This window comes from Juglans microcarpa x Juglans regia, chromosome 3D (genome assembly GCF_004785595.1).
Source record: "Juglans microcarpa x Juglans regia isolate MS1-56 chromosome 3D, Jm3101_v1.0, whole genome shotgun sequence".
Lineage (NCBI taxonomy): Eukaryota > Viridiplantae > Streptophyta > Magnoliopsida > Fagales > Juglandaceae > Juglans > Juglans microcarpa x Juglans regia.
Window position 1 is genome coordinate 20,746,150 of NC_054598.1, and position 14,022 is coordinate 20,760,171.

The following is a 14,022-nucleotide window of genomic DNA, read 5'->3' on the forward strand; positions in this document are numbered from 1 at the left end:
TTTTTTATCCTTTGAAGAGAATCTGATGGGTATTTTCGTTAAGTGTCAGTGGGTTGTTTTCCTTGTTTACGTTATGGGTTGTTTCCTTAGATTTAGGCATGGACTTGGTGCTCGAGTTAGGTTGGGATTGTTTTGTAGTGGGTTGTTACCCATTACTGTTAGTTGTTATCTTTTTATGTTTTGTCGGTAATAGTGGGTCCGATCGTAAAGAGAGAAGTATCTTTAAATATCCTAGTAAATCTAGTGAAAATCATAAGAATCCCTTTTTAAAAATTGCTATTTTAAATTCGGAAGCCTGAACCCTCGAAGTGTCAGAAATATTCTTTGACTTAAAATTAGATACATAACAGTTTGGTATATAGAGCCACGTAGGTTCCATTGCTGGAGGGACTGACTTTCTCAACTCTCTGAAGCATTTACATTAGGGGTGTAAAAATTAATTAAAAAATTACTCAGGACCGATCCGAACCGGTAGAACCTTAATTTTAAAATTGGCTAAAATCGGTCCGGTTCCGGTTCTATATATTTTAGAACTGAATTGTACTAGTTCGTTATATTATATATTTTAAATTAATTTTTTTAATATTATATATAATATATATAATAATATATATTATAATTATATATAAGATAATGTTATTATAATTTATAAAAATTAGTAACAGATTTATAATACACACTGCTCCTATCCTAAGAAAAAAAAGGACAATTTTTTTCTAAAAATTTGTTATAAATCAGTAATTTTTTTTTTTAAATTTTTAAAAACAAATTTTTTATGAAAAATTTACATTTTGTTAAAACTGAAAAATCGGACCGAATTGGACCAAAACTAATAAAACTAGAGGTACCGATTTAGGAAGGTAATCGGTGCATAATCGATTTTCAAAAATGCAAAATCGGTATATACCGGTTTAATCCTAAATTCTGTCCAAAATTAGATCGGACCGGACTAATTACTCCCCTAATTCACACAACCGAGGAATGAAAATGTAGAAATGAAGGAGACTCAAACTCGGCAGCAAGCCTTGCTGGAAGAAATCATCCAGCAAGTTGGCAATCTTGCCAACAATTATACAACCCTTTCCCATACCATATCCACCATACAGGTCCACCCCCACCATTCTGACCCAAACAGTAACCAAGCTCCTGAAATAACCAATACTCATTTCAACCCAGTTTTTAAACCCCTAAATGAGATCCACAGCAGAACCATGAGACTTAATTTACCTAAGTTTGATGGGTCTTACCCCACTGGATGGGTATTTAGAGCCTAACACTTTTTTGACTATTACAACACCCCTGATACACAAAAGATTCAGCTAGCTTCCTTCCACATGGAAGGTATGGCCCTTACTTGGTACTAGTGGCTATTGGCTTCCCATCCAATAACTGTCTAGCTTGAGTTTGTGTAGGCATTGCAAGTTCGATTCGCACCCACCCCTTTTGATGATCCAATAGCAGATTTTACAAAGTTAAGATAAATTTCCATTGTGGAGGAGTACCAAATTGATTTTGAGATACTATCCAACTGTATCCCCAAACTTCTGGAGATGATATTAGAATTATGGTCACTAAGTTTCAACCAGCTATCCTTTCCACAACTTTTGGTCTAGCCTACTATATGAAAAGGAAGTATGGCGCAGGGTCAACAACCAAAAATCTACCAACACCTTCCAACCAACTCCCATCAACCAAAATTTCTCAAAAACAACTTCCCTAGACTCCCAGCACTAAACCCCATTGACTATTAGGACCCCTACCTCCTAATTACCCCTCTCGACCAAATAGAGACAACCTCAATAGGCCTAACCTTCCCATACGCAGATGAAGGAAATGAGGGACCGTGGTCTTTGTTACTACTGTGATGACAAGTGGACTTCGAGACATCGATGTAGAAATCCCAAGTTGTTCCTTTTGGATGGATTGGAGGTTGAAAACGAGGAGGAGATCTTTAAGGATGTCATTGAAGAACCTGCAATGAGAGAAGAACAAAAAGTAGATGAGGAAGGAGCATTACTTAGCATTTCACTACATGCAATTTCTGGCACTCCCATTCCTTAGACCATGCGATTATGGCGTGTATTAGAAGAGTGGTTTGTGGTTGTTCTAATTGACTCCGAGAGTACTCATAACTTCATTTACCCCACCATGGCCAAGAGAGCCAATTTAAGTGCTAGAAGAAGCCAAAATCTTACTGTGATGGTAGCTAATGGGGATCGGCTACCTAGGCCGCTGTGAAGTAGTTCCATTTCATCTCTAGGGCAATTACTTTTTTGCTAATTTATATTTGTTATCCTTAGTAGGATGTGATATGGTTCTTGGGCTCGGCCCTATTCTCTAGGATTTCACCCAGCTTACCATGAAATTTATTTGGTGTGGGAAAAGGATGCTGCTTAAAGGGCTTAGCCCTTCGGATCTAACCATGGAAGATGCAGAAATTTTTTATATGCAGACAAAGGAGACTCAGAAAGGGCTGGTACTATAATTAACGGCAATTTTAAATGATGACTCATCCACCCCTGCACCCGAGGTACTACAACCTTTATTAAAGCAAAATCATTCAGTTTTTCAAGAGCCAAAAGGACTTCCTCCACAGTGAAGTCATGATCACAAAATTCCCCTCATAGATAGCACCAAACTAATCAGCATTCGGCCCTATCACTACCCTTACTATCAAAATGAAGAAATCGAAAAAATTGTGGATGAGTTGCTGGAAAATAGGGTCATACAACTTAGCCAAAGCCCTTATTCTTCGTTCGTCTTACTAGTTCGTAAGACGGATGGGAGTTGGCGTATGTGTGTTGACTACCGGGCTCTCAATCAAGTTACCATCAAAGATAAGTATCCAATCCCTATCATTTATGAACTCTTAGATGCATTGCGAGAGGCCTCAATATTTTCTAAGTTAGATTTACGCTTGGGATACCACCAAATTCGTGTAAATCCCCCTGACATCCCAAAAACTGCTTTTCAAACTCACCAAGGCCATTACAAGTTTTAGTAATGCCTTTTGGCCTTACTAACGCCCTAACCACCTTCCAAGGGCTTATGAATGACATTTTTAAGCCCTATTTGCGAAAATCCATTCTTGTATTTTTTGATGATATTTTTGTCTTTAGCAAGTGCTGGAATGACAACCTTTCCCATCTAGAAATGGTGCTGAAGCTACTTCAACATCACTAGTTGTATGCAAAAATGTCAAAATGCAGGTTTGGATGTTTAGAAATAGAGTATTTGGGACATATAATCTCCTCTGAAGGAATCCAAGCCGATCCTAAAAAAATTTTCAGCATGTTATAGTAGCCATTACCTACTTCCCTTAAGGCTCTAAGGGGATTTTAGAGCTTACAGGCTACTACTGCAAGTTCATCAAAGATTATGGAAGCATAGTAGCACCCCTTACTGCCCTACTATGTAAGGATACTTTCCAATGGAACCTAAGAGCCACTGCAGCCTTTAACCAACTCAAACAGGCTATAGCCACCCACCCAACCCACCACACCCCCCCGGCAGGCGGTTCAAGGACTTCCTAATTTTTCAAAAACATTCATTATTGAATGTGATGCATCAGGAGATGGAATTGGGGCAATCTTAATGCAAGAGGGAAGGCTTTTGACCTATCTAAGTAAGGGGCTTAAGGGCAAGAACTTACACTCGTCTACATATGAAAAAGAGCTCTTAGCTTTTGTGATGGTAATAAAAAAAATGGAGACCTTATCTACTTGTGTAGAAATTTAAAATCTGCATGAATCAACAAGCCCTAAAGTATTTGGTGGAGTAATGAGTGAGAACTCCCACTCAACAAAAGTGGGTTTCTAAATTAATTGGGTATGAGTTCACAGTCGAGTACAAGATGGGCCGTGAGAACAAGGCTACAGATGCTCTTTCTCTGATTAACTCTCTGGGACATTGTGCCCTATTATCATGACACAACCCGCAACCCCTTGGCTTCAAAAGGTTCAGCAAACTTACCCAACAGATCCTCACTTGCAGAAAATATTGAAGTAGTTCCAAGATGGCCAGCTACAAGATGGCAAGCAACCTTATGGCAGGGAGTTATTCTATATAAAGGGCATTTGCATCTGGTTAGTTCCTCCCATCTCCACTAAGAGGCACTGCAACAAATGCATGATAGTCCATTAATAGGACACTCGGGTTATCATAAAACATTGGCTCGGGTCAGAAAATAATTTTACTGGCCTGGATTGAAGTCTTCAGTTAGGAAGCATATCAGAGAATGCCACACCTGCCAAAAGACAAACGTTGAACACACACACCCTGCTGGACTCCTCCAACCAGTCCCTATTCTATAGAGGCCTTGGCTTGATATTAGTATGGATTTTGTGGAAGGTCTTCCCCTCTCACTAGGGAAAAGCGTCATCTTGGTTGTGGTTGATTGACTCACCAAGTATGCCCACTTTATTTTCTTTCATCATTTTTATACAACAAGTATAGTGGTTAGTTATTTCCTAGACAACATTGTTAAGCTACATGGGCTACCCAAATCCATTGTCAGTGACCGAGACACCATTTTCACTTCAAAATTTTGGTCAGAGTTGTTTCATTTACAAGGGGCTCAATTAAATCTTAGTACTTCCTATCATCCTCAGACGGATGGGCAAATCGAAGCAATAAACCAAAGTTTGGAGGGTAACCTATGACGATTCATTAGAGAGAAGCCCAAGGAATGGACTAAGTGGCTATCACTAGCCGAATACTGGTACAATACCAGTGAGCATGCATCCACCCATACAACTCCCTTTGAAGTTGTATACTGGTTTTCCCCACCCCGACTCCTCCAATACACACCAGGAACCACAAAGATACAAGCGGTTGAAGACAATCTCATAGCTAGGGATGAGATATTGAAGATTTTGAAAGATAATTTGAGGGAGTCACAAGAGAGAATGAAAACATTTGCAAATCTCAAACATGGAGAGAAACTTTGAACCAGGGGAATGGGTTTACCTTTGTCGGAAGCCCTATCGGCAACTCACAACTGCGAAACGAAGACACAAAAAATTAGCCCCTCGATTTTTCGGTCCGTTCCAGGTGGAAGAAAAAATTGGCAAGGTAGCTTACCATTTTCGTCTACTTTCAGAGACCAGGAAACACCTAGTTTTCCATGTTTCGTGCCTCAAGAAACATTTGAGCTCGACGGTGATACCACATGTACAACTTCCTCCCACCAATAAAGACAGTTCGATTCACGTTGCCCCTGAAAACATCTTACAACGGTGACTGAAATGCCGTGGCAATAGGGTGTCCACCGAAGTCTTAGTACAGTGGATTGGAATGGGGGAAGAAAACGCATCCTGGGAAGAGCTACAACGGTTTCGGGCTAACTTTGGGAACCTTACGAACAAAGTTCTTGAAGGAGGGGCATCTGTCATGAGCTTTACAAATGAGAACACATTTGAGCCGTCCAAAGCTTAAGCTGGGCCACACGAGCAGCGCATGAATTATCCATTGTCTGAAGAGAATCTGATGGGTATTTTCTTAAGTGTTAGTGGGTTGTTTTATGTGTTAGTGGGTTGTTTTATGTGTTAGTGTTATGAGTTGTTTCCTTAGATTTAGGGATGAGTTGAGTGCTCGAGTTATGTTGGGATTGTTTTGTAGTGGGTTGTTACCCATTACTGTTAGTTGTTATCTTTTTATGTTTAGTGGGTAATAGTGGGTCCGATTGTAAAGGGAGAAGTATCTTTAAATATCTAGTAAATTTAATGAAAATCATCGGAATCTCTTTTTAAAATGAGAAATGATAATTGCAGGCGTGAGTGTACAAGCGTTGTGCAGTTATTTTGAAAAAAATGAATAAATACGAGACTCACATGAAAAAAAATTAATTTTTAATAGTGGACCCTACTCTTTTTCAAAGCGATTGCACGACGCTTGTGCACTCTACGACTGTATGTAGCATTACTCTTTAAAAATTTCTATTTGCAATCTGGAGGCCTGGACCCTCGAAGTGCTAGAAATATTCATTCCGTCTATTGCCATTGTTCATCTTTCCCCTGTATACTTCTCATCTTCCACTTTTGCTTTCAGACTTGATTATATTGTTCATGCTGCAATGGGTAAACTTGGCACTACCCGACCCTACCTCCTCCCAATGACCTAGTAAATTTGTTTTGGACTAAAGGAATATCTTGCAACGTGACCGAACGGAGGTCGACTGTCACCAATCACTCTGATTTAGACTAGGGGTGTAGAATCGGGCTGGATTTTTTTCGGTCCGGTTCGAAACCTGAAAATCTGGGTAAATCTGGACTGGTAGAAAAATCTTATATCCATTCGGATCTGGTTTTTAAACCGGATATCCGTAATCGGTTTCTTTTAAAGCCTAAACTTTACTCTCAGAGCCCTCTTCCCTCAACTCTCCTCCAAAATACCCGTCTTACGAGACCGGCCACCAGCACCATGAGTACCATGGACTCGGGCACGCGAATGTGGGTGGGAAACTGTCGTTGGGGCTGAAGAGAAAGACTCTGAACGTGTTTGACAGACAACTCTCTTTCATATCTCTGAAATTTGCCTTGACTTGAAGACTGGAAAGTCCAAGCGTCGTCCCATTTTATCCGATTCTGAACAAGTAAACTTAGAGGCCGAAATGGTGAACCGGAACATGCTCAGGAGGAAAACCCAGTTCGTGTATTTAGCCCTTGCAGAGCAATGGCTGAAAGTATCTGATTTTGCCAAAGTTGATCTATTCACAGGAGAACTAAAGAAGTACATGTATGGAGATGAGAAGTTCGGAGGTGAGCCTCTGTTCCTTTCCAGAAGACCCGATTCAGAGAAAGAAGACAGTAGATACATCCTAGCTTTCGTCCACGATAAGGAGTGGAAATCAATGCTTTGTACAGACGATATTGATGTTGATGAGATTCGAATGAACATGAGGAAGGAACATCGACGACAAATAAAGTCCTCAAAAGGTATGTGAGATTATCGTGCAGGAAAAAGCAGATCTAGATTTGATTTTTTTTCCTTTCCTTTTTAGTTTGGCTTTTTTTTAAAAAAAAAAAAAATGTATAAAATCTGGATATCCGGTTTTAGTTGAAACCGGATATATGGGTCCAAATTCGGATATCTGCTCGGGTTTCAATCCGGGTTAACCGGGCGGATATTCACCTACTTTTAAAAAGTTGGATTTGGATTTGGATATCCAGATCCGGATGCACAACCCTAATTTAGACCCTATTTAGATATAAAAGTCTTCCCAACTTATCTTAATTCATCTTATCTAATCATTACAAATTTTTTACTTTTTCACACAAAATATAATAAACAATTCAACATTTTCAAATCTCAAAATAATATTAATAATATTAAAAAATAATATTCTTATAATATTTTATTTAACTTTCAATTTTTATCAAACTCAATATATATTTAAACCTTCCCAAAAAGATTCGCGAAAGATTTGTTATTCCCTATTCGATGATGTTGGGAATAGGGATAACTAGTGCTCCTCACTTAAATATTCTCGCTACATGGTGAATAACTCTAAAATTTACTTTTTAGATAATGGCCACTTGGCTTTATTCTTAGGGAATAACCATCAATTCCCAACTATATGACCGATCCAAATTTAACACATGAAAAACATTTATAGGCTTTGAAAATTGTATAAAAAGCCACAACTTAAGATGAAGAGCAACATCGAAAGAAAATACTGATCACTCTGTAACACCCCTTCCCTTAGGCTGTGATGCCAGGTGTTTTCGTGATTGATGCCAAGCAAGAGATTTATTAAATATATAAAACAATTATTAATTTCATAAAATATTAGTAAATGGATTATATTTTAAATAAAAACATAATTAGAGTTTTTATTGCGGAAAAAAATGAAATAACTGTTAACTTGTAAGCATCTTTACAATGCTTGCCAGCCCAAGCAAGCACATGGATGAGTAACAGTCATAAAGCCTGAGTCAAGCATGAAAAATATTTTGTCACAAACTCAATGCTAGGACGGGCTAGAGATTGTCCTAGTAGAACTCTTCAGTCTATTTAGAAGTGTATAATAATGGAGTGGAATCTCCTGAATTTATAAAGAACTTTCAACATGCTTGAATATGATCAAAAGATTGCTGGAGCAAAGTTGAAAGTACTTAACGCTGGTAGGTGCATAAAATAATAAAATGCTCATAGTGTAGGTACTCTGCTCTACCTAAGTATATCTAATGAAGTGAATAAAATACTCATGGCATAGGCACTTTGCTCTATCTGAGTATCTCTGATAACGTATTAACAACTGGTCTAAGAGCTTGTGATGTTGTGCGATAACCAGTAGAAGCACACAATTTATGGGGAATTGTGAGGAATCCACCATTTGAATAAGAACAAGAATAAGAATAATAATGAATGACGTTATTTTATGAAAGGAAGCATGTCAAGAAGTATGAAGTTTTGATGATAATGACGTTATATTTTTGTAAAAGCAAGTTGATCTCACTCATGTATTCAGACCATGTTTATTGTTGTACATGCTTTGTAAACTGCTGGTACGTTAGTAGTATAACTTACTGCGATTTTCAAAATTTTTCCATGGCAGTTGGGATTCCTACTCGAAATGGTAAAATTTGTATCAGGTCGATGTGAAGACAAACGGACAAGGCTAGATGAGATTGACTAGCTAGTGGGGATTTAGACCTAGAAGAAATAATGGAGATCATACTCTGATTTCTGAATGTTATTTTGTTGTTGTGAGTGGCTTGATCTCTAAGTTTGAGACTATGTAGAGGTTTGTAATTAAGGAGTTTCCTACTCCAATACAATACTTTTGTTTAAGGTTATGCCTTTTTTTATGGATGATGAATAAATATGTATGCTTAACGTTATGAAGATTATTTTGGGATTCTAGTTTATTTTGATACATAATATAGTTGAAACGTTTTTTTTGCTGCAATTATTGCATATTGCTAAATGCATATTAGGTGCATTGTATATTATCTATCATGTACTAGAGTATATAATCTTGTTTTGTTTGTCTCGACATTTCAGTGGCCTCCATTAAATCCTAATGGGAGATTGGGGCGTTACAATATATTGAGACTGTGACTAGTTTTATTTATTTATCAAGCCATGGACATGAATCAATCAATACTACCGTACACGGGTCCATCGTAATGGAAAAGAAAAATGCTATTTTGCTTACTCAACTTGTCCCCTTATTTTGACACCTCATGTAATGGAAAAAGACATTGCATTAACGATGTCCTTGGAGACTGGAGTAGGGCATTGAACATAACTATGAGAAGACATGCATATTTTAAGGACCATGCATCAGGATTTTGAACCTCAAGTAGTAATAGTCAAAATGGCATAATTTCATAATTTGCTCAAAAGCTAGAAAACGTACTCATGCTTAAATATTCTTGCAAGTCCATTACGGACTTAAAAACTATCCTAACTAGAACACTCAAAATGGCATAAAAGAAGTCATGCAGGCTATATATGTACGGATAATTTGCCTAGTGTTGAAGTATCCACTAATTAGTTACCCAGAAAGGCATCAACCTTTTTATTGACAGCGGCAGACAAGAACTTCATACAAAGAGGAGCTTCAACACCAGCAAGAGCAAGTATAGCGGCTGGAATTCCCCACAAAGAATCACCACATATGAGGCCAGATGCCACAGCAGGGCCAAAGTCTTTGGCCTTTTGCTTGTTCTTCTGCTCCCACAAGAAAAGAATCAAGCTCCCAAGACCCATGTCAATGGCGAAGTAACCACCAAGATAGAATGGGATGGCCATGCACATTGGGCTTGGAACAAACCTATATATCTTATACTTCTTTTCACAATGCTTCAGCAGCTCACCAAGTATATTTAGTGCCATAGCAGCAAAGAAGAATGTGATAGCAAGTTTGACACAATTCTTGGGAAGGGAATCCAAACCCTCAACTCCAAGAAGGGCAATCCCACGGTACATTGCTGCGTATGGTGCGGGATACGGTCCATCTGGGTCTCCAATAGGATATGCTTTGTAGAAAAACCAGAAGACCAAAGGAGACATGACGCAACCCATGGCTGTACCAAAAACCTGGCTAAGGAACATGGAGCGAGGAGACGCCAAAGTCAGATATCCAGTCTTAAAGTCCTGCATGAGATCAGAAGCTGTAGAAACAATACTCATCATCACTCCACAAGAGGCAAGACCAGCAACAACTCCTCCATTTTCAAGGCCAACCCAAGAACTGAAAATGATGATAGCAACTTTGCCATAGTTGGAGGCAAGAGACCAGTCAGTAAGACCGCAGCCATAGGCATTGCAGAAGGCCAAAATTGGGGCTATGACATAAGCAACCAATATATGATACCACTTCAATTGATGGAAGATGAATGGGACAACAATAATGGATATGGCTGCAAGGATAAGATAACCAAGCATGGCTACCGGATTGGGAATCTGATCTTCCAAGAAAAATTTAATTCGTCGTTGCTCATTGTAGTTTGCAATCGCAGAATCTGGTGACTTTTCCGAAATTTCAGGGATAATGGAAGATGATTCTTTATTCTCAGATTTATGCGTTGCAAGACTGCATATAGTTTTGATTAGCATGTAGACAAAGTGGAAAAGACCGTCACCCAGCATCATGGAAATGGCAATAAAAACCTATGGAGACATGCACAAAAGAAAAAGGTAAGTGAGTGTAAATTATAACACAAATTGTCATGATGACGACAGTGGAAAGAAGATGGTTGTATATAAATACAAGGTAATTAATACTAGATCTACCTACAAAGAGATTATATAAAAATAATCTCACAAATTGATATGGCGTGATGTAGTTCATCAGATTATAAAATTATTTTTATTGTAAAGTAGATCTAACGAATCAGATGAAACTACATCAGTTTGTGGGATTAATTTTGTAATCTAAATACAAACGTCTTGCGTACATACATGTATGCCCGTTCTTATTTCTTTTCATTTGCTAAATCAGGGAAACTAGTATAGTTTTGTACTATAAATATAAATACCCTATATCCTTGAATTCCATGGAGATTGCTCTCGGACAGTTCAGCACTATACCAAACACCTTTCTTAAGCTCAATCAATGGCCACATGACCCCCCATGATACTACGGCTCCAATAAGCAAAGATATATTCACCATGTAAGGACAAATCATTCCAACACCCACGTAAGTCGAGGAGAAATCAAGGTAGAACCTGCCCAGTTGACAATTTCAGATAATGATCATCTTCCTTTCTTCTATCGAAATTTATTTGAGAATGCATTGATCAATTACGGTCTTAAAGTGATTAGAAAACACTTAAATCTACCTCTGTTTATAGGCTTGGAGACCAAATGTAGGGAAGCTTGAAAACCCACATCCCTCAGCAGCAGTGTAAAACCATTGGAAAAAGGCAAACACAAAGCTAAAGCAGAAGCTTTTAAACAGCACAGCAACCTGTTTCCTGTATCCATGAAAATAAATGCATTAGCAGATAATCATGGAGAGAGTCAAATTAACTCACAAGTAAGATTACAAAACTTATGAATCCTTTAAATCCTTCTCATTCGTCTGAACAACTTGGGCATGCGAATATTAATCAAAATGTTCATGTATAAATTTGTAATGCTCACGTTGCCAGCTTGGCTCCTCTGGGTGTGTGGAAGCTGTTGATGAGGTATGCAGTGGCGTTCCCACTTGGGTAGCTTAACTTGTACTTTAGGATCATCATCTGTGAGACATGAATTTTCAAAGCTTTATATATATATATATATATATATATATATATATATATATACCTATCCTATTATAACAAGTGACTATCTAACTATAAATAATAATTTTTATTATTTTTCCGTTAAGTCCATTAAGTTCTGTTTTATCAAAAGATTCTTAAAATACTTGACCATTTGACGTGTAACTCCCTTGTAGAATTTAACGAAGAATCTTATTTTACCAAAATGTCCTTAAGAACCTTGATCTTTTGATGTGTAGCTCCCTTGTAGAATTTAATGAATGATCATGTTTTATCAAAAGGCTTTTAATAGCCATACGGTTAGATATTTTGCTGAAATTTAGATTTTTTTTTTAATCTTAATTTTTTGTCTTTTTTTAACTTTGTATTTTCTTTTTCCAGACAAATAAACTACTGACTTTTTTATTTATTTTTTATTTAAATCATTATGTCAAGTACACCCTGGAGCTAACGCACCCGGGATCGTTCCCCTAATGTGTGTGTATATATATAAAAGGTGGGAGATATATTCTGATTGGTTGGCTCAATGTTTGAAAAGAGAAAGATAACATTAAATGTGCATGTGAGATCTCCATATATATATATATATATTATATATATATATATATGTGTATCTCTTTCTAGTTGATCAAGCACTCATACAATATATCCAAAAATAAGAGAATTAATTAAAATTCTCTCATTACTTCACAAGAGAATTCATTGGAATTAGAATATTAGAATATTATTGTCTTGAGAACATTAACCAATTAATCTTATCATTATTACCAAAATGTCTTAATTTATTTTCTAACCTTTCTTAGGGGCACAATAGAGAACAAGCCAACAAAGCTCACAGAAAGGAGGAACCCAATCATCCAACCAACAGATAGATGCTTGACGTTTCTCGGTGTGTTCGCTCCATCGACATTGGCAGCTATAAATGGACTCATACCGAGCACATAACTTGCAGTTCCACCTAATAATTTTGTATATACAACCAAAAACTTATTAATTAATTAACTACCAATTAAGCAAGCATGCATAGATATCATGTATAGATATATATAGTTTAGTTTCCAATTTATTAACAAGTACTAATGAGCAGTACTACAAAGAACAACTAGCCATGATGCAGGCCAGCCAATTATTCTTAAATGATTACATCCACGTATCAAAAATTCTATATACAGTCATTTTTGCGTATTCTTTGTGCACTCCACTGATGTGATTGGCTGCATTATTTTTTTTAATATAAAATAACTAGAAATGTTGAACTCATGTTTGTGACCATAAGATTGCAAAAATTTTAGAAAATTCATCTTGACATGCAGTAGTAGTTCCTAAAATATAGATAACAATATTAATATTCCAAGTGGATTTTTTTACCAGTAAACGTACATTAATTGTAGATCATATATATACCATTCTTAGATCATGATGAAATTTTAAATAATAACAGTACTACTGCAATTAAAGAACAATTAACAAACCCAATGATAATTGATCAAGTACTCTTTGACCAAAAAATAGGATCAAGAACATGATGCATACTGCTGAACGCGATTCCAGAGGAAGCAACAACGCATGTTTGGATGACCGTATTTTCTTGCATAGTGAATGGTTGCGTCAAGAGGCCACATTTACTGATCAGGGCCGTGTAGGCCTTCACCACGGCGAAACCCAACAATCCAGCCGCCACATTAAGCGAAGGTATCACACCTGTTGTTAGGTTAAGCTTGCACACAATCACATTAAAGATAACGCTCAACGCGAAGCTTGTTGCCATTGACCTTATTGTTATTTGCTTCGTCCATGGTGGCACCTTCGTGTCGTTGATTAATGCTTCCTCTGCCAGTACCACTCTTCCATCATGATCAACTTCTGATCTCTTCCTGATCATATTCTCTTCTTCATCAAACTCATAATCTTTTCTTTCTGATCTCTCATTGCCTATAGGGTTCCTACTAGCCATTGCAGTTCTTGATTGATCTTAGCCTCTACTCTCTCTCTCTCTCTCTCTCTCTAAGTGTGTGTGTTTTGAGAGTCTTTGGCTTCCCTTTGCGTTCTTGTTGCTCTTGAATTACTCTTAAAGACTGATTCTTATCGGAGTTCCATATAAAAAGGAATAAACAGTTGGATCAAGATATGAATCTACAGACTATATATGTAGGTTCAACTCAATAGCGGAATGAATCATTAATGGGGGCTCCCGAAAAATCTTAATTAGAGAATCTGCCCTGATTGGAAATTTTAATTTTGTTGTAGGAATCATTTTATCAAACTTCAAAAGATTTTTTTTTATCCAATAATTTTCTCTATACC

General features: G+C 37.3%; 1 protein-coding gene across 1 annotated transcript; it reads right to left on the bottom strand.

Moving 5' to 3' along the window:
- Nucleotides 1-9,498: 9,498 nt before the first annotated feature.
- Nucleotides 9,499-13,687, bottom strand: LOC121256168 (probable metal-nicotianamine transporter YSL7). Its single transcript, XM_041156838.1, has 6 exons — nt 13,252-13,687; nt 12,513-12,676; nt 11,597-11,694; nt 11,293-11,427; nt 10,989-11,178; nt 9,499-10,620 (listed from the first exon to the last, which is right to left on the bottom strand). The coding sequence occupies exons 1-6, from the start codon at nt 13,670-13,672 to the stop codon at nt 9,499-9,501; spliced, it is 2,130 nt and encodes a 709-aa protein (XP_041012772.1). The 5' UTR covers nt 13,673-13,687.
- Between the last annotated feature and the right edge of the window lie 335 nt (nt 13,688-14,022).

What these genes read in the sequence shown, in the direction of transcription:
- LOC121256168 (XM_041156838.1), bottom strand. Translation starts at nt 13,672, where the DNA reads ATGGCTAGTAGGAACCCTATAGGCAATGAGAGATCAGAAAGAAAAGAT. An exon ending in CTCTGGAATCGCGTTCAGCA is followed by an intron (nt 12,677 to 13,251) that starts GTATGCATCATG and finishes CAAAATTATTAG; the next exon opens with GTGGAACTGCAAGTTATGTG. An exon ending in CTCCAAGCCTATAAACAGAG is followed by an intron (nt 11,179 to 11,292) that starts GTAGATTTAAGT and finishes TCAACTGGGCAG; the next exon opens with GTTCTACCTTGATTTCTCCT.